General features: G+C 40.2%; 3 protein-coding genes across 7 annotated transcripts in view; 1 reads left to right on the top strand and 2 right to left on the bottom strand.

Moving 5' to 3' along the window:
* Nucleotides 1–19,268, bottom strand: part of LOC119014574 (major histocompatibility complex class I-related gene protein-like) — a 47,425-nt gene that overhangs the window by 24,240 nt on the left and 3,917 nt on the right. Inside the window, exons 1-7 of one of the 3 annotated variants that reach the window (XM_037089897.1) lie at nt 18,198–18,258; nt 17,647–17,910; nt 16,974–17,252; nt 16,096–16,398; nt 15,907–16,008; nt 15,653–15,670; nt 14,800–15,485 (exon numbers count right to left, since the gene is read on the bottom strand). The exons of 1 other annotated variant lie outside the window; for it this stretch is intronic. In XM_037089897.1, the coding sequence (XP_036945792.1) occupies nt 15,436–15,485; nt 15,653–15,670; nt 15,907–16,008; nt 16,096–16,398; nt 16,974–17,252; nt 17,647–17,910; nt 18,198–18,243 (1,062 nt within the window). In that variant the 5' untranslated portion in view covers nt 18,244–18,258 and the 3' untranslated portion in view covers nt 14,800–15,435. Of the gene's footprint in view, nt 1–14,799; nt 15,486–15,652; nt 15,671–15,906; nt 16,009–16,095; nt 16,399–16,973; nt 17,253–17,646; nt 17,911–18,197; nt 18,259–19,268 lie in introns of those variants that run through there. One more of the 3 variants, XM_037089880.1, reaches the window with a different exon arrangement.
* LOC119014515 (major histocompatibility complex class I-related gene protein-like) lies at nt 13–7,887 on the top strand. The gene is made up of 7 exons (XM_037089784.1): nt 13–226; nt 838–1,107; nt 2,192–2,470; nt 2,625–2,927; nt 4,410–4,511; nt 4,804–4,902; nt 5,327–7,887. Exons 1-6 carry the CDS (start codon nt 142–144, stop codon nt 4,890–4,892), a joined length of 1,128 nt encoding a protein of 375 aa, XP_036945679.1. The 5' UTR covers nt 13–141; the 3' UTR covers nt 4,893–4,902; nt 5,327–7,887.
* Nucleotides 7,361–14,634, bottom strand: LOC119014430 (major histocompatibility complex class I-related gene protein-like). Of its 3 annotated transcripts, none has more exons than XM_037089602.1 (8): nt 14,184–14,634; nt 13,036–13,087; nt 11,624–11,893; nt 9,834–10,112; nt 9,217–9,519; nt 9,028–9,129; nt 8,774–8,791; nt 7,361–7,940 (listed from the first exon to the last, which is right to left on the bottom strand). In XM_037089602.1, the coding sequence occupies exons 1-8, from the start codon at nt 14,316–14,318 to the stop codon at nt 7,792–7,794; spliced, it is 1,308 nt and encodes a 435-aa protein (XP_036945497.1). In that variant the 5' UTR covers nt 14,319–14,634; the 3' UTR covers nt 7,361–7,791. The 3 variants fall into 3 exon arrangements, with proteins under 3 accessions (XP_036945497.1, XP_036945505.1, XP_036945512.1); XM_037089610.1 differs by lacking the exon at nt 7,361–7,940 and adding an exon at nt 8,437–8,608 and having other exon boundaries at nt 14,184–14,632; XM_037089617.1 differs by lacking the exons at nt 7,361–7,940; nt 8,774–8,791 and adding an exon at nt 8,437–8,608 and having other exon boundaries at nt 14,184–14,632.

Below are 19,268 nucleotides of genomic sequence, written 5' to 3'. Positions count from 1 at the left end.
CTGCCCTCCAGCAGGTAAAGTTCACACAGTCAGTTAACTGACCCAGAAGTTCAGTTATCGCTCCTTCTGGAACAGAAAACCCAGAGTGTCCCTCATCTCCGGATTAACAGACTGAGAGTTTTCACCTAATCTTTTTAAAATATGGGTCCTTTACCAACACGGCTTCATCCAAACAAGATGAGAACACTGTTTTTGTTGCTTTTCTTCTGTCACAGTTCATCAACAGGTGAGATCACAGTTTGTTTCATTACTCTACATAATGTTTAATTTGTGTGCAGCATAAGGGAATGACTAGCATTCATGTTATGAAATGATAAAACATAATGAACTTTGTTCTGTGTCTTGAAGCTCTTTTGTTTACTTTGCACACAGCTCTGCATGTCGTTTCCATGGAGAACAAGGCAATTCTTAAATTAGTTTCACTTATACTCAAAGGGGCATTATGTAGGTTTGGAGGAGAAATTCAAACTCAGAATTTTAATATTTACAATACTAATGAGGTGATAATTCAAACTCAGAATTATTAATTCCTCCCGTGAGTGAATAAACGAGCTGTTCTCAGAGGAGAAGAAGGTCCAGAACACTTTTTGAAGCTAGAAAGGTGGCAGGGTCCGCCACATGTAAAAAAAAAAAAAAAAAAAAGTTAAACAGTATGAAATTGTGTTGTCTGTTACCGTCAGCTTATTTGAAAAAAAAAATACATTAGCATTTTCTACACAAAACTACTTAGTGCACCTTCAAATACATCTACTGTATACTGAATACATCATATTTGACATGATTGATGATAATGTGTTTATATCCATACTGACTTTATAAACCTTGTCTGTCCTGCAGTCAAACACTCCCTGAAGCTTTTCTTGACTGGATCTACTGGATTCCCAAGCTTCCCAGATTTCATGGCAGCTGTGCTGGTTGATGACATTCTGGTCGGTTACTGCGACACCAGCAGAAAGATCGTAGAACCAAAACAGGCCTGGGTGAAGAAATTATTTGAAGATGATCCTCAGCACTTGCAGATGTTCACTCAGCAGTGTGTTGAGGGGACTGCAATCTACTTCAAAAACACTGTTGACCACTTGAAGCAGCAATACAACCAAAGTGAAGGTAAGTATGTAAATTATAATTTCATTTTTTCATATATATTTTTTTTTTATAATAATGGCACCACAATAACATGTTTGCCAACAGTGACCCATCAGTGGTGACCAGGTGCATGTCAGACATGTTCACTCCCATCCTGAGAAAAAGAAAGTCATAATGGCAACTACATTCATTTTATTTTAATTTCTGTTATTAATGTGTCAAATATTCAGACTGATAAGGTTCAACATCCACCTGCACAGGTGGTCAATGACCCTCATGCCATTTTATTTGGCGAGCCTATTTGACTGCTCTTAAGGTCGCGGTCACACATTGCAGCAGGTGATTTTTATTTACCTGCATTCACATTTATCTTACCGCAACATTTCAGAGAAAACCTGTAAAGACTCGAAGGACTTCAGGAGAGTGTGGTTGTCCAACGCTGTGGTGTAGAACGCAGCATTAGGCATGTAGAATAAGATTCAAAGTGTCCGTTTGCATGAGTCGTTTTCATTGTAAAGTGTGTTGTGTGGCCTGTTGCTCTGTCACTGGCAGTCTGAACATACTGCTTCCATTGAATTTACTATTTTTTTCTCCACCTAATGCAGAAGAACCCAGAATCAAACCAAACCAAGTATCAAACCTGCCAGTCAGTCTCACTGTCACTCAGTACCAAAACTAACTGAACTGATGTCCAGAGCCCAAAAAATAAAGGCAAAATTTTGATAAAACAGAGTTTTCCCTATCATGACAGTTGATATTATGCTTTATAGGTGCACATTCACAGATTCTTTTCATAGTCTAAATGTCTTTATTTGAAAACACAAGTCAAGGATGGGCTGAAAATGAGTGGAGAGCGATGGAACAAAGGTCACCCAACCAGGGACCTTAAAGTTCATAGTCAGCACATTGTTCCCTAAATCGTCACATTGTGACTTTTGAGCTAAGAAATAAAATCTGGGTTTATGACTCCTATAAAGAAAAGGTGCACCACATGACTGAGAGATCAGCAGTCTTTCATGCAATGGACAATATTTATCACACTAACTTTCCACTGGAGATTTAATCTGTAAATCATGACTGATTTCAGTCTCTGTCTCTGTCTCAGGTGTTCACATTTTACAGAGGATGAATGGCTGTGAGTGGGATGATGAGACCGGAGAGGTTGTTGGTTTTAATCAGTATGGTTATGATGGAGAAGACTTCATATCATATGACCTGAAGACAGCGACATGGATCGCTCCAAAACCACAGGCTTTCACCACCAAACTGAGATGGGATGCTGAGAAATATAGAGTAACAAAGAACGAGAAATACCTCACAATGATTTTCCCAGAGTGGCTGAAGAAGTATTTGGCCTATGGGAGGAGCTCTCTGCTGAGAACAGGTAGAATCACCTGACCTGATGTGGTTTAATGGACACAATCATGTTCATACAGTCTGCTCAGACTGAACTGCTGTTGTGTTTTCACTCCAGTCAGTCTGACATTACATTGTTGTCTCTGTTAAAACTAGAAGTAGTTTCATTGATCTCTCTCCAGAGCTTCCCTCAGTGTCTCTCCTCCAGAAGACTCCCTCCTCTCCAGTCAGCTGCCTCGCTACAGGTTTCTACCCTCACAGAGCCTCACTCGTCTGGAGGAAAGATGGAGAGGAGCTTCATGAGGAGGTGGACCACGGAGAGATCCTCCCCAACCACGATGGAACCTTCCAGATGAGTGTTGACCTGAACCTTTCATCAGTCACACCTGAAGACTGGACCAGGTACGACTGTGTGTTTCAGCTCTCTGGTGTGAAGGAGGACATCATCACCAGACTGGAGAAAGATCGGATCAGAACCAACTGGGGTAAGAAACACTGATTCAACTTTGTTCTTAATGCTGGATAGCCTCAGTTTGGCTTTCTTGTTAGTTTACACACTGCCTGGCCAAAGAAAATGGTCACACACTCTTATATTTTGTTGGACCACCTTTAGCTTTGATTACGGCACGCATTCACTGTGGCACTGTTTCGATAAACTTCTACAATGTCACAAGATTTATTTCCATCCAGTGTTGCATTAATTTTTCACCAAGACATTGTATTGATGATGGGAGAGTTGGACCACAAAGCCTTCTGCAGCACATCCCAAAGATTCTCAGTGGGGTTCAGGTCTGGACTCTGTGGTGGCCAATCCATGTGTGAAAATGATGTCTCATGCTCCCTGAACTCTTTCACAATTTGAGCCTGATGAATCCTGTCATTGTTATCTTGGAATATGCCCGTGCCAACAGCGAAGGAAAAATAATCCATTGATGGAATAACCTGGTCATTCAGTATATTCAGGTAGTCAGCTGACCTCATTCTTTGGGCACATAACGTTGCTGAACCTCGACCTGACCAACTGCAGCAACCCCAGATCACAGCACTGCCCCCACAGGCTTGTACAGGAGGCGCTATGCATGATGGGTACATCACTTCGTCTGCCTCTCCTCTTACCCTGATGTGCCCATCACACTGGATCAGGTTAAATCTGGACTCATCAGACCACATGACCTTCTTCCATCGCTCCAGAGTCAAATCTTTATGCTCCCCTGCAAATAGAAGCCTTTTTTTACGATTAGCCTCACTGCTTAGTGGTTTTCTTAAGGCTACGCAGCTGCTCAGTCCCAGTCCCTTGAGTTCCCTTCACATTGTGTGCGTGGAAACGCTTTTACTTTCACTATTAAACATAGCCCTGAGTTCTACTGTTGTTTTTCTATGATTTGATTTCACCAAACGTTTAAGCGATCACCAATCACAATCAATCAGGATTTTTTTTCGACCACATTTCTTCCTTGAAGACGATGGTTCCCCACTATCCTTCCAGTTTTTAATAATGCATTGGGCAGCTCTTAACCCAATTTTAGTAGTTCCTGCGATCTCCTTAGATGTTTTCTCTGCTTGAGGCATGCCAGTGATTTGACCCTTCTCAAACAGACTGACGTCTTTGTGTCTTTTGACATGGTTGTGTAAGAAATGAAAAGCTACTCATTGCATCAGTTGGGGTTAAATAATTTGGTGCCAGCTGAAAGATAATCACCCGTGCAGTAATTATCTAATAGGAGGCTCTAACCTATTTGCTCAGCTAATTCCAGGTGGCAACTTTTTTTTGGCCACTTAGTGTATTACCTCAAAGATTTTCTTTGAAACGATAGATAGATAGATAGATAGATAGATAGATAGATAGATAGATAGATAGATAGATAGATAGATAGATAGATAGATAGATAGATAGATAGATAGATTTACATCTGTTCTAAGTGCACATGTTGTCTTCTTTTTTCTTTCTTTTCTTTTCTGCTGAACAGAGGAGCCCAGTGAACACACCATCCTGATTATTGTCATGGTGGTTCTTGTTGCTGTCGTCCTGATCGCTGTTATTGGATTTACTGTTTCCAAGAAGAAGAAAGGTGAGTAACATTTAATGGCACCAACGTCTGCAGCAGCTAACAGCAGCAGTGGAAGGCTCAGAGTACATAAATCTGATTCATTTGTCAGAGAGGGAAAATGAGATCCAGTGGGGAAAATAAGACAAAAGATGTTTTGACATTTTAAAGTGTGACAAGTGAAATGATTCGTCTTTTCTTATTATTTCATCTCCCTCCACGTAAGTCCATCTTATTTTTACTCTATAATCTCTGATCTGATCGCACTGCAGATTAAGAAGCTTCTTTTTACTTTATACTTATTTTCATGTGGCAGCTCAGTCCAGTACTTCCTCTACCGGTGAACGTGGCTCTGAAGAAGAAAAGAAAGGGATGAAAGAGGACGAAGCAGGAACCAGCAACTAACTATATACAGGTACATTATTAGATGTTACTGTGTGCCTGTGAAGTAAAAGACTCAGTTCATCATCTGTATGATCAGGTTGGACCACTTGTTTTGTGTTATTTATTGTTGTGTTACAAGTAATAGAATGAGTGGCAGGTATGTTTGATAACACACCACATATGTATTTCTGTATGTCGAGGTTGATCTATTGATTGTGGATTCAGTGAATCCAACAATAGTCGTGCTCGGGTCAGACAGTCAAAGTGACGTCTGTTGTGTGTTGTGAGCAGATTGTGTTTGTTTTTAATTAGCAGTTTGATGAAGGACAAACATGTTGCATCATTTCTAAGTTGGTTCATCAGATTCCCAGTTTAGTTTCCTGTCCAGCCCTGCTGACAGCTGAGATGGTTCTGTGCAGGAAAAGAGAACTAACAGAATGTTTCTGACCTTCCAGCTGCCGTCAACAGACTGAATCCAGAAACACGACTGACAAACACACCGTCCTGCTCACAGAGACGTCATGAGGAACAACAGATACAACGACAAGAAAACTAAAGTATTCACTCCTCTGCAGCTGCTTTAATTCAGTTTAAAGTACATTTAATTTTCTGGTGTTCAAATCATAAATAACAAAAAACAAAACAAACGTTGACTCAGAATAATCCAAATACTTTGTTACTGATGTTTTGGTAACTTCTTAATATAAAAGTGATCAAACTTTATTTTGCTTTTATATTTTTTGAATCTGTGACAGCAGCTTGTGTTGAAATCACAAACAAGTATGTAAAACCTGGTTTATAATAAAGATAAAACTATAATTTTCTAGAGAACATTTGACAGTGATTTACAGTATTTCAAGTTATTTCATGATGTCTTTTCAAAGTTATTTTCTGTTGAATTTCTGTAAATACTGAATGCATGTAAAGTCTGATTCACTTACACTCCTTCATTTCTTTTGTACTGATTTTTTTTTTTTTTTTTTAATAAAAAGCTCTTTATGTAAATACATGTAAATCCTCTCTGTGTCTGTAGTTACTGTGACATGAATTGGACCTGAGAACTTCCACATTAATGTCACACTGCTGGTTTGATACATGAGGATGAAGATGAACCTTTAAAAGAGAAACACGAGTACATGAAAGTCACATTGATAGAAACATCTGCTGTGTTGAGACTTTATCTCATGTGAACCTCCTGTGAACCTGCGTCCTCATATAAGGGACTTTACATTTTACACCTTACACCTGAAACTTCACTCTGCTGTACTCAGACCTGTTTCTGCCATCTAGTGGTCACAAAGCCACAACACATTAATGAGTGCACAGCAGTTCCAGCCGGTTCAGTTGAGGTTGTGATGGCCGTGATGCTCTCAGCTCTGTGAGGTTGATGTGGGGAGACCAGTTATCCTGGCAGCTGTGCTGGTTCTGTATGTGAGTCTGGCCCGGTTCTAAACAGAGGGTTTTTTTTTAGAGTTCTATTCACTAAAGGAAGCTGTTATTTCTCTCTGAGCTCGTCTCTACATCGGACACATTTCACATGATTTGATCCAACATTAATATAAAGTCCTGAGTAGTTCAGCTTCACATACTAAACCTGAAACCAACACTGTGGAAATACTTTACACTAGTGGTGTTACTGAGCCTATAAAGCCTGTGTATAATACCACTAAACAGCTGTTAGATGGCAGCAAAGACATGTATGAAATAGAGGCTGAGAGTTTCACAGCTGCCCGACCCAAAGCTCTGGTATCTGATGACCTGGGAATGAGACTCAACAATCAGCTGTTTCGCCAGAACCACGTGCTGCATGTTTGAAGTGGGCGGAGCTCTAATGGGGGAAATAACGTGATTATATGTCAATTTCTTTTTTATTCTTAGGGTGATTTCATTATTGTTGAATGTTGCTCAGACATTTAATGTTTTTTTACTCCCAGCTCACTGCAGTGAATGAACATGTTTCATCATGTATTTCACTTTGAGTCTCTCAGTTTTTCTACGTCATCATTTGTTTCACTTTCTTTCTAAATGGATCCTCCAACCAACTCACAGGGAAAGAATAACAGATTTGTTCTGATGTGCTGAAGGCTTCTGAGTGCAGCACCACGATTATAATTACAGATCTCAGGTCTGTAACAGTCTGTCAGATGTAATGCTGCTAACTACAAACAAAGGTCATTACATCAGAACAATGAGTGTTGAAAACTTTCATGTGAAAGTAAACGTGTATTCAACTCTGTGATCCGACACTCACTGAAGTTACATCGTGCAGAAACAAGTGACAGAGACAACATTCATCTGTTACAAGACACCAATATCAAAATGACTCTGGAGCTCATTATTTTAAAGTGAAAAAGTTCAGTTCAACCAATATCAGTTTTCATGCTAAGCTAGGCTAATCTTGTCTGGGAGCTAACTCTGCTCAGAGTGAACATTGACATCAATATCCTCATTCAAGTCCTCCGTGAGAATAATGGGAAAGAGCCACACAATTTAACTTTGAGGATTTTATTGAATAAACAAACATCAGCACAGAAAGAAAGAACAAGACATTTGACTTTGACATTCATTCATGTTCATCCCTGTAAAGGATTTCAGTATATTTAGATATACATCTCCCACTCTGCTCGTCCAGGAGGTACAGTCACCCTGAGGTCGTGCTCGGGGTCAAAGGCTTCTGTGTGAGCAGAGGTTCCTTTTCCTCTTCCTACACCAGATCTTGTTGGTAGTGGAACAAACGGTTGTATTAAGCAGCTGGTCAGATAAGGTGCTGCCTCCCAAACAGGCCACATTCTGTTCCTCCAACATCCAACCTTCACTATATCTCAGAACAGAGACACACTGGCTCAAACTCCATATTCTCCCAACAACAACAACAACAAGACTCAGGTAAGAACATTTCCACACAGTATTCTGTGGCAGGTTAAATAATCACAGACAGGAAGTTTGTTTCTGCAGAACTGGCACAGAACAACATTGTTACCACATGTACTGTCGAACCTGTTCTCCTCCATCGAGCTTCATTCAATACTTCAGTGTAAGCAATCACGTCTCCTGAATCTCCCTCCTCACCTGGTTAATCAGATGAACAGAAGCTCATCAACAATCAGTTCACAGTAAAATGTACCAACAGCTGGTTGCACAGTATTCATGTTGAATGATGTTTGGACCATCACTGAACTGCAGTGGGTATCAGACTGGTCCACTACAAATCTACTGAGCCCTCTGACAGGAGACACTATTCTCTAACCCTGACCTCCACATCTTTAAGCTGCCTTTAATCCTTCACTCAGCCAAACAAACAACAAACAGCAGAAACTCTGTCATATGACCCGGCCTCATATCTACACTGTAACTGTTCAGTGTAAACTACACTGCCTGGCCAAACTGGTTCAACTGTTTTCATTGGCAACTTCACATGAAAGCCTGCTCAGCAGTCCAACCACCATCACTGTCTGTCTGGTTCAACTAGTCTCAACATACCACATGGTGGTATGAGGAACCTGACATGGTAATCCATGTCAGCACTTCCATTTACTCTATCAGAGCCCTAGAAAATGGAACAGTCTCACCTTTTTAATCATTCCTTTTTATATAACATTACTTGTAATGCTAGAAGCCATCTTTTGCTCTTTTACTGTCAAAGCTAAATAAAGTGTCACCAGGAGATTCACTCAGTGTGTTTGTCATTCAGGTCTCTGGATTCAGCGGCTCAGAGAGCTCTGTGCTGTTGTCAGGAGCTGCAGGTCAGAAAAAAACATCCTATCTTGAACTTTTATGAACAATAAATACAGGAAACAGTGTTGAAAAGGTTCATCTGCGCAATAATGTGAAACATGTTTTAATCCAAAACATGAAGTGTGAGTCTGATCAGCTGAAATGGAACCAAAGTAAGTTTTACTTACCAGATGGAGGGCTGATGGCTGAAATCAAAACAAGACAAATAAATTCAGTCACAGTTGTAAATGCCAGATTATCTTTAGTCACTTTATTCCTCTCTTCTACTCACTCAGACTGGGTATCTGTTTATACTCAGTCTATTTACTGCTGACTGGATTTACTTTCTCTGATACTTGTTTTAATTTTGCAATTCTGAATAAGAAAAATCAACTCAAAGACTGAAATCAAAGTGGTGAAATCTTTCCTTTTTCTCTCTCACCTTTCTTCTTTTTGTAAACGATGAATCCAGCAGCACCGATGAGAATGAGAGCAAGAACAACCACTGCAGCAGTGACGAGGACGGTCATGTTACTGGGCTTCACTGTTGAACACAACAATTATTTATTATTACTGTTTTTGTTGTTGTTCCCATGCATTCCCCTTCAGCACCCTCTGATCTCACTCTTACCCCAGTTGGTTCTGATCCGATCTTTCTCCAGTTTGGTGATGATTTCCTCCTTCACACCAGAGAGCTGAAACACACAGTCGTACCTGGTCCAGTCTTCAGGTGTGACTGATGAAAGTTTCAGGTCAACACTCATCTGGAAGGTTCCATCGTGGTTGGGGAGGATCTCTCCGTGGTCCACCTCCTCATGAAGCTCCTCTCCATCTTTCCTCCAGACGAGTGAGGCTCTGTGAGGGTAGAAACCTGTAGCGAGGCAGCTGACTGGAGAGGAGGGAGTCTTCTGGAGGAGAGACACTGAGGGAAGCTCTGGAGAGAGATCAATGAAACTACTTCTAGTTTGAAACACTGAGAAAACAAACTTGCTTAACTAATGCCAAGTGTACTCTGATTATCTCAGTCTGAGTATCAATGGAAAGAAATTTCAGAACAACCAAAATGTCTGTGTCTACTGATTGATTAGGACAACATTAGATCTTACAGCTACAGAAAATAAACAGAGACAACAATGTAATGTCAGACTGACTGGAGTGAAAACACAACAGCAGTTCAGTCTGAGCAGACTGTATGAACATGACTGAGTCCCTTAAACTACATCAGGACATCAGGTCAGGTGATTTTACCTGTTCTCAGCAGAAAGCTCCTCCCGTAGTGCACATACTTCTTCAGCTGCTCAGGGTAAATCACTGTAAAATAATTCTGAATCATTTTCATTCTAGCTTTGTCAGCATCCCATCTCAGTTTGGTGCTGACAGCCTGTTGTTTTGGAGCGATCCACGTCTCTGTCTTCAGGTCGAGTGATATGAAGTCTTCTCCATCATAACCATACTGATTAAAACCAACAACCTCTCCGGTCTCATCATCCCACTCACAGCCATTCAACCTCTGTAAAATGTGGACACCTGAGAGAGAGACAGAGAAAGAAACACCTCACATCATCACTTTAAGGTTTAACATGCCAACAATGAACAGTGATGCAGCATCGCTGGTTTGAGTCCAAAGTCAAGCGTCAGTTCTGTGAGGCTTTGACTGGTGAAGAGATTCACCTACCTGTGTGCAGGAAGTAGTTTAGTAAGAGGAGGACATATATGCTGTATGTGTCTCTGTGTGAGACCAAGCTGCCACATGTTAGATTGTTTGAACTTATTCTGCCAATTTGTTCCTGATACGTTGTTGTTGTTGTATCCTTAAAGTTATGTGTACATGCGTCCAGATGATGTATTGTTTATCTTTTAAGTGATGTTTAAATGAAGCCAGTATTTATAATGTGTATCTGCCTTCACACCAAACTGTGGTGTAACATTTGGAGTTGTTTGATTCCTACTTCCTCTCCTGTGAGAAGTTTAACCCTGTAAATATGGCTCATGGAGTAGATTTAGAGTCATTGTGTACTGTTGTTCTGTATTTACGTTTTGATTTGAGTAACAGAATCACCATGAAGGATTACAGACGACTCATCCTTCATGGATGCATTGATAATGTAAGCTACTTTTGTTCTCATGCACTTTTTGTGTTACTCAGTTTTGGCATGTATGTAAATATTTTAGCAGTATCACACTCGTGGTCGTGCGGTTGTACTGTATAACAGCACTGGTGTGATTCGGTTGTAGGCACGAGGCAGCAGATAATCACACCAGTGCTGTTATACAGTACAACCACACAACCACGAGTGTGATATTGCTTTTATACAACAGTTCTACAAGAGCATTTTATTAGTTAACAGCAGTAAACCACAAGAGATTATGATTTGTCCCATGTCAGACAGTTTCTGTATGGCAGTGGCTCTCAAGGCTGTGGCTGATGTAAGATACGTGTGTCCCTGCTTCATTTTTGCTCTTCTCTAATTCATCAAGGTCGGCTGATGTCATATCAACACACCTGGTTTGTGCTGATGTATCCTGGCCTCTCTACTTCCCTTCGTCCTCCTCTGAGTCTGACCATTTGTAACTTAAATCAAATGTAATTTGTGGAAATATGTCCATCTTTGCAGTGCAAATTGCCATAATCCAAGACAAGTTGGCAACTGATGTAACGTTAATTAACGGTAATTAGAATGCCTGCGGAGTGATATGTCTGTAAAAAGTCCCAGTGTGGTTATACTCACTGTGCTTATATATCAGCACTCATGGAATGCCTCTTGTCCAATCAAATTACGTGGTCGGAACTAAATGTTGTATAAATAGATTTATATTTACTGTTGTACAGAAATCATCCATCCTGTCATTCATCCATCTGATCAAGCATTCCCAACTCAACAAAGGATTTAAATGTTTAAACTTTCTTTCAGTCCAGGGAGGCTGATAAAATCAATTCCAAATATTTCTGATACCCAAATCTTACTAAGTTAGTTTTATAAATCTAAAGAACAGTTCAAGAAATAAAAAGCTGACATATAACATAGTACATACTTTACCTCCACTTTGGTTGAAACGCTGTTTCAAATTATTGATTGTGACTTTGAAAAAAGTTGGCAACCAACCAAAACATGCTCCTCTGTACAGCTCCAACTGATAAGGATCATCTTCTAATAATTTTTTCAACCACTCCTGTTTTGAATCAATTGTCTTTTTGCTGTCGTCACAGTAGCCCACCAGATTATCATCGACCACTAAAGCTCCAACGTATGCAGGGAAGTCTGGGAGTCCAGAAGATACAGTGATGATATACTTCAGGGAGTGTTTCACTGCAGGACAGAAGAGGTTCATACATTCAGTATAAATACATAAATCATCATCATCACACTCATCATAAATATGTTGTCATGGTAACACTTCAGGTTATGGCCTGCCATCTACAGCATGAATCTTCTTATCTAACTCATCTGTTACCTAGTCCATCATTACAGGGTTACAGTACGGCCCACCAACCACTGAGAAGCATTTTGGTGTTTGGACAGACTTTAAAGAGAAGTTACACTCAAAGTACTTTAACTATCAGGTCTCCCTTCTAATATGAAGGTGAGCATCCTTCATGGCTGCAATATATTGATTTCATACTGTTACTATCATAAGAGACTATATGTCATCTTAGCTTGTGGATATTGTTATATCATAATGTAACTGTTGTCTTATCCTGGTTTTAATGCAACATTACTTGCTGTTATTTCCTGAACTTACCAGACTGTTCTACTTGTTTTAATACTTGTCATCATTAATACCCACGTCATCATTAAATCCACATTACTGGTGACTATTGATCAGAAATCTCATTGTGTTTATCTTTTAACATTTTGCTGCAATATTGATATCAAGGTATTTAGTTAAATATACTGTGATACTTCATTTTCCTGTTACTCAATGACTGTTGTTTTTCAGTCTTCTACTGCTAATGAGGTGTTCTGATGCTGTGACAGAGCATTAAAGTTGATTATTTTATCTAACTGCCTCATCATGAAGAAGCTTTTCTTCTTCTTGTACTCGATAAAAAACAAAGGACAACTCTGTGTAACAACAATGTCAGTCCACATCTACCTGAACTACCTAACAGGCTCCTGAAGTCCTCTGTCTCCCATGTTTCACCCAACACTGACAACATATACCCTCCAGTAACACAGCACAGTAATATAGGCTTTAAGACTACAGTATGTTCCTGACAATAGACTTGGATCTGTGCTTGTTCCAAAGTTTAACACAAATCAAAGTTATTTAGGAACTCTAGAGGAACAGCCTAATTCATTTTCATATCATCTGAATCCTGAGCTGGACAGACTGGTTGATCTGAAATATGAAGACAGTCAGCCTCCATCTTCAGGTCACTAGTTTACTGCTGAACTGTTCTGTGTTTCATAAACTGCTTCAGGAAGTAATTCAAGGAAAGTTATCTTACCTGAACATGCAAAGTGGCTCGAGAGAAGCAAGAGAATGAAGATCTTCATGTTCTGTTGAAAAGTAAATTTCATCCACTGAGCAGCTGAGTTGAGTCAGTGGAGTTGAGTCTTCATGGTGTGAATAAAGGCAGGAGGTGTTTTCTATTTGGATAACACGCCACCTTCCTTCCATCACTGTGTCTTTAGCTCCCCCCAGTGGGGATGAGAGGTTTAGACAGGAGTAAAAGTTCTTCAACAGGTTTTCCTTCTTTGGGCTTTACTAAACTCACACTAAACTGAAGTCCATGCACTCAATTAAAATAGTTTCAGATATAGAGGTGTATATGGATATAGATAGGGTGTTTACCATTATTTGATGGAGATTCAACTTCATGAAGGACAACTCAACACATTTAATGTAAGCGTGTGTCTGAGCTTTGTCTTTATTACTCCACCCTTCAGTTGTGGCAAGAGATCCACTGAATTAACTGAGTGAGCTCAGAATGGAAATTGGCTGGTAAGTTTTTCTTTAATATGTATAAGAAATAATGGTTTGTCTTATATTTTAAATTACCTGACATTTTGTTACTTGTTTGCATTCAAAATCTGCCTCACTCCACAGTGAACAGTCCCATGTTTCACTTTAATCTGACAGAGTTTCATAACGTCAAACAGCCGAACAGTGAAACAGAGAAGCATCAGTGCTGGTTTGGACTGGCCCGGCTTTGTCTTTGACAGGTACAGGATCAAAACAATGTGTATCTGTTTCAGTGGCTGAGGACTTTAACACTGGACCAGTGTCAAACTGTAAAAACAGGCTTTTTCACTTTGAAGTCCAGACAAACTTTACATTGTATATATCAACTTATATTCTAACACAGGTGGACTTCACTTTGATCGTTTTTTATTGTAGCCCTCTCTCTCACTCAACTCTATTTTATGACTTTCATGTAAAACACCCTCAAACAAGGATTTAGCATTAATAAACAGTTTTAATGTCTAAACCTTGTGGCTCATATCTTTCTCCTTCGTTTTGAATCACCTCATAACAGAAATACACTCACAGTAGAAACCTTCACAATAGTAATACTCCGGGTTCAGTTAGTACCAGTGATGGTGCGCATGCGTGAGTCACATAGAAATAACCGTAGCAGGTCAGGATACTCACCCGAACCACGGAAAAGCGATCCAGCAGTTTCCTCCAAAACCTCTTCCCAGAGACCCGTCCAGAGGCTCGGTTCTGTTCCGAGGCTCGGTCCGTCACCGACTCCTCCGTCCTGCAGTAGAGTCCTGCAGCAGCCATGTCAACATCCAACCTCGTCTCCTGATTAGCAGTTAGCGATGCTAACCGCTAGCAACAGTCCCATCGTTGTCTTCAGTTAGTGCCAGTAACGAGCCCTCACTTCTAAAACCCGCTCGGTTACACTCTTAACAAAATAAGCAAACACTCGCACAAACTTCCGGTTGATAAAGGTAAATAATACTTTTCCATAAAGTTATTTTAAAGTTTGCTCAGGCTTAACGTCTTTCAGCTTCTCCTCACAGTTCTTTCTCTCCTCATTTCCCGGGCTTTCCCTCTAGTCCCGCCCCTCTAAGAACCCGACAGGTTAATCCCCAACAACACAGAAAATGATTGACACCTGCCCAAACCAATGAGAACACAAAGAAACCCGAGGCGTTTAAAGGCCTTTCAAAACATAGGACAATTTGGTGTCATGCGATCTGTGAGAATACTGAATGTTCAGGTAATATACTGAAGTGTCAAATGAGCATGTGGACCAAACTTGTTGAAATGTGAAGATTTTATTGAAAAGACAAACATGAGCACAAAAAGAAAGAACAACACATTTGAGTCTAACATTCATTCATGTTCATCAATGTAAAGGAATTTACATGTTTAGTCTCATAAGTTCATAGTGGTACATTTGTCGATATACATCTCCCACTCTGCTCACCGCTCATATGAGAGACACACTGGCTCCATGAGAGACCAAACTCCATATTCTCCATCTATAGAGTGGTGCAGCAATAAACTATTGTTGGAGGCTAAACCTGAAGTTAGCATCGCCCTGGTTCCCTCCACAAGAGGTCTATGGGATTTTTTAAATTGGATTTTAGAAAATCGCAGAAAATAATCTCTTATCTAACGTAAAGTTATGATTCTTACATGTTTTGTTTGTTAAAATAATCTTCGCACTTTTGAAGTGTAAATTGAATAAGTAAAAGAGCTAATGTTTGCTTGTAAACAGACGACATCACGGTCAGCAATTAAAGTCACCACCACTTAATGTCTTAAAACAAATTTGATATATGTGTTTTCTATAAACAGATCAATGTACAATCCTTCTTATATAACATTACTTATAATGCAAGAAGCCATCTTTTACTGTCTTTAGCGAGTCACTGAGTGTGTTTGTCATTCAGGTCTCTGGATTCAGCTGCTCAGAGAGCTCTGTGCTGTTGTCAGGAGCTGCAGGTCAGAAACAAACATCCTGTATTGAACTTTTATAAACAATAAATACGGGAAACAGTGTTGAAAAGGTTCATCTGCACAATAATGTGAAACATGTTTTTTAATGTTAAACATGAAGTGTGAGTCAGATCAGCTGAAATAGAACCAAAGTAAGTTTTACTTACCAGATGGAGGGCTGATGGCTGAAATCAAAACAAGACAAATAATTCCAGTCACAGTTGTAAATGCCAGATTATCTTTAGTCACTTTATTCCTCTCTTCTACTCACTCAGACTGAGTATCTGTTTATACTCAGTCTGTTTACTGCTGACTGGATTTACTTTCTCTGATGCTTGTTTTAATTCTCAACGTGAGTAAAAGAAATGAACTCTGAAAGACTGAAATCAAAGTAGTGAAATCTTTCCTTTTTCTCTCTCACCTTTCTTCTTTTTGTAAACGATGAATCCAGCAGCACCGATGAGAATGAGAGCAAGAACAACCACTGCAGCAGTGACGGGGACGGTCATGTTACTGGGCTTCACTGTTGAACACAACAATAGTTTATTATTACTGTTTTTGTTGTTGTTCCCATGCACTCCCCTTCAGCACCCTCTGATCTCACTCTTACCCCAGTTGGTTCTGATCCGATCTTTCTCCAGTCTGGTGATGATTTCCTCCTTCACACCAGAGAACTGAAACACACAGTCGTACCTGGTCCAGTCTTCAGGTGTGACTGATGAAAGGTTCAGGTCAACACTCATCTGGAAGGTTCCATCGTGGTTGGGGAGGATCTCTCCGTGGTCCACCTCCTCATGAAGCTCCTCTCCATCTTTCCTCCAGACGAGTGAGGCTCTGTGAGGGTAGAAACCTGTAGCGAGGCAGCTGACTGGAGAGGAGGGAGTCTTCTGGAGGAGAGACACTGAGGGAAGCTCTGGAGAGGAAAGAGAGAGAGATTAAAGAGGAGAGAGAGGAAAAGAAACAAGGTGAAAGAAAGATGAAGAAATTACATTTGGAATCAGTAACAGAAGGTGTGAAAGTGCTTTTTGTGACTATTTTCTTTTACAATACTATGTTTGTTGGCACATCACTGCTGCAAACTGTTGATCAGGTGAATAGTGTGAAACCAGCAGCATGATGTGAATCATGTCATGTGCTTGTGACAGTTTGTAATAGTGTCGGCCGACTAAATATTGGTTACTAACAGTTAGTCAGAACTGAAGAAGCCTCTTGGATGTGAGGTGAAACGTCTTCAAGAAAATGAAACAAGTCCAGTTGCCTACGATAGATCACTTGTGATAATTATTTAGCAGCATCACAGTCTGAGCTTTGATGGTGAGTGATGTCACCCAAAGATGTCTGTGATTGGTCAGGACTAAAACAAATGTAACCGCTACAAAAAAGCTGATGTCAGACATGTTGGATTAATAATACAATGACAGTTCAGTCTGAGCAGCCTATATGAAGATCACTATGTCTAATAAACTACATCAGGTCAGGTGATCCTACCTGTTCTCAGCAGAACGCTCCTCCCATACTCCACAAACTGCTTCAGCAGCTCAGGAAAAATCTGAGTCAAAACAGTTTTAAACGATCCTCTTAAGTATGTATCTGTGTACCACATCATTGAGATGTTGACAGCCTCAGGTCTTAGAGCGATCCATGTAAATGTTTTTGGATCCAATTTCAAGAGGTCTTCTCCATCAAAACCAAACTGAGAGAAACCTTTGACCTCTTCAGTCTCATCATCCCACTCACAGCCCTCCACCTTCTGTAAAACATGGACACCTGAGACAGAGACAGAGACTGTAATTAACACTGATTCACAGATGAAACATTCAGTATAAAGACGATCTTAAAAACATTGTACATTGTGTGATGACTGCTGTTTTTAACTGTGTGATCATGAATCAGGTTATTATCGTTAGTTTGTGTTTAACAGCGTCAGCAACAAGTCTAACTAGCAGCTGATTAATGTTGACATGATGAATGACAGGTAGTGGCTGGACCACTGAAGACAAACTGATATGATGGTTTACTTTACATCAATCTCTATTTCAGGTTCTGTGTAAAATGATGTTAGAGTTTGAACTGATTGGTGTCTTGAGGCCCTGAGTCACTTTACAACTAAGATGCAGAACAGTAAAAAGTTAAACAGGCTGTAACATGTTACACACTGTACCTCCAGTTTGGTTGTAGAGACGCATCAAACTGTGAGTGCGTGGTTTGAAGATTGGAAACACACCCAGACATTCTTGTTTGTACCACTCCAACTGCTCAGGATACTTCATTAAGAATGATTCAGCAATGTCATGTTTTACTTCCATCCTTTTTTTGCTGTCACATGACCCCACCAGAAGTTCGTCAATTTCTACTGTCCCCACAACCTCTGGGATGTTTGGGATTCCAGTTGATGCAGTTATGAAATGCTTCAGGGAGTGTAGCACTGCAGGACAAACAAAGGAGCTTTTAAATAACACTGATCATAAAAATGATGCTAAGAGAAAATATAAATATGATATGAAGTGTGTGTGTTTGCTGCAAAGGATCAAAATGCAAAAGTTGTAATGTAATGTGCAGAACAAACAGCCTCCATTCAGTATGAACACACACTCATCATCACCACTCAGAAATATGAAGAAATCAGTATGAGTCAGTAAAAACAGTCTGATCAAGGTGAAGCAGGTGTGTAGTCAGTAATGGGCCAAGTTTAGTCAGAATATAGTTTATTACAGAGTCGATGTAACGTTACTGTCACAGCAATGAACCGTGATGCCATCGACTATTCATTTATCCAGAGGAATCAGGACCATCTAACAGTTCTTTTGGATGTTGTACTGTGGTGTATCAAGCAGGACATCCCCCTCTGTGGACACAAGGGAAAATACAGATGCTCTAAATCATGAAAACTTTCTGGAACAGTTCAAGCAAACCACTGCATCTTGACCCTTCTCTCTCTCTGTGTGTGTTGGCTTTAGTTTGGACAGCGTCTCTGTTGTATCAGGAAACAAGGGAGGAGTGCATATGATTCTGAAACAATCTTTTCCTCGAGCCGTGAACGTCCTCTGTAACTCTCACAGACTGGATTTGGTGTCTCTCAGCACGTTAGCACATGCTTTGATACAGTGAACAACATGCACAGTTTCATGAGAGGCAGCAGCAGACATGCAGGTTTGTAGAAGTGCAGAAAGAGCTCCATCCAGGACACCGAGCTGGGAACTTGAGCGATCTGTGGACACATGCTGGAGCTCTAAATCTGGAACAGTCAGCAAAATACTGATGTTACTTGATGTAATATTAGAAGTGTTTGCAGAGTGTGTTGAAAGCAGCAGTCAAACAAAGTTTGAGGCTCAGTCCCTGCTGCAACAACTACAAACAAAACAGTTTTGATTTTTTCTCGTCATATTTGGGGAATAAGTTGAATGATTTTGACACACGGGACTTACAAAGTCCAACACGATCAGTTTCTGAGTCCATTGACCTATTTGAGGGACTAACAGAGAGCCGTGCTCAGTTTAGAGATGATTCAGAGTGTGATTTTGAACAAGTTATGAAGCTAACAGAACAGCTGATGCAGAAAAATGAAATCAAGAGCTGAGACCAGAGACACATCTGGAATAATATCCTGACAGACAGCTGACAGAGCTGGACTCTTGTTTCCAGGAGGATCAGTACAGTCCAAGACATTTACACAGAAGGAATCTCTGTGGACCGGTGTGGTCACTATCTCATCTTGATTGAGGTAGCATAAATTAAAAGCAGTATTCATTGAGCAACTGTGTCGGAAAGTACCCAGTGGACTGG

This window comes from Acanthopagrus latus, chromosome 3 (assembly GCF_904848185.1).
Source record: "Acanthopagrus latus isolate v.2019 chromosome 3, fAcaLat1.1, whole genome shotgun sequence".
Lineage (NCBI taxonomy): Eukaryota > Metazoa > Chordata > Actinopteri > Spariformes > Sparidae > Acanthopagrus > Acanthopagrus latus.
Note: the sequence above shows the minus strand (reverse complement) of the source record. Positions and strands in the feature narration are given on the sequence as shown.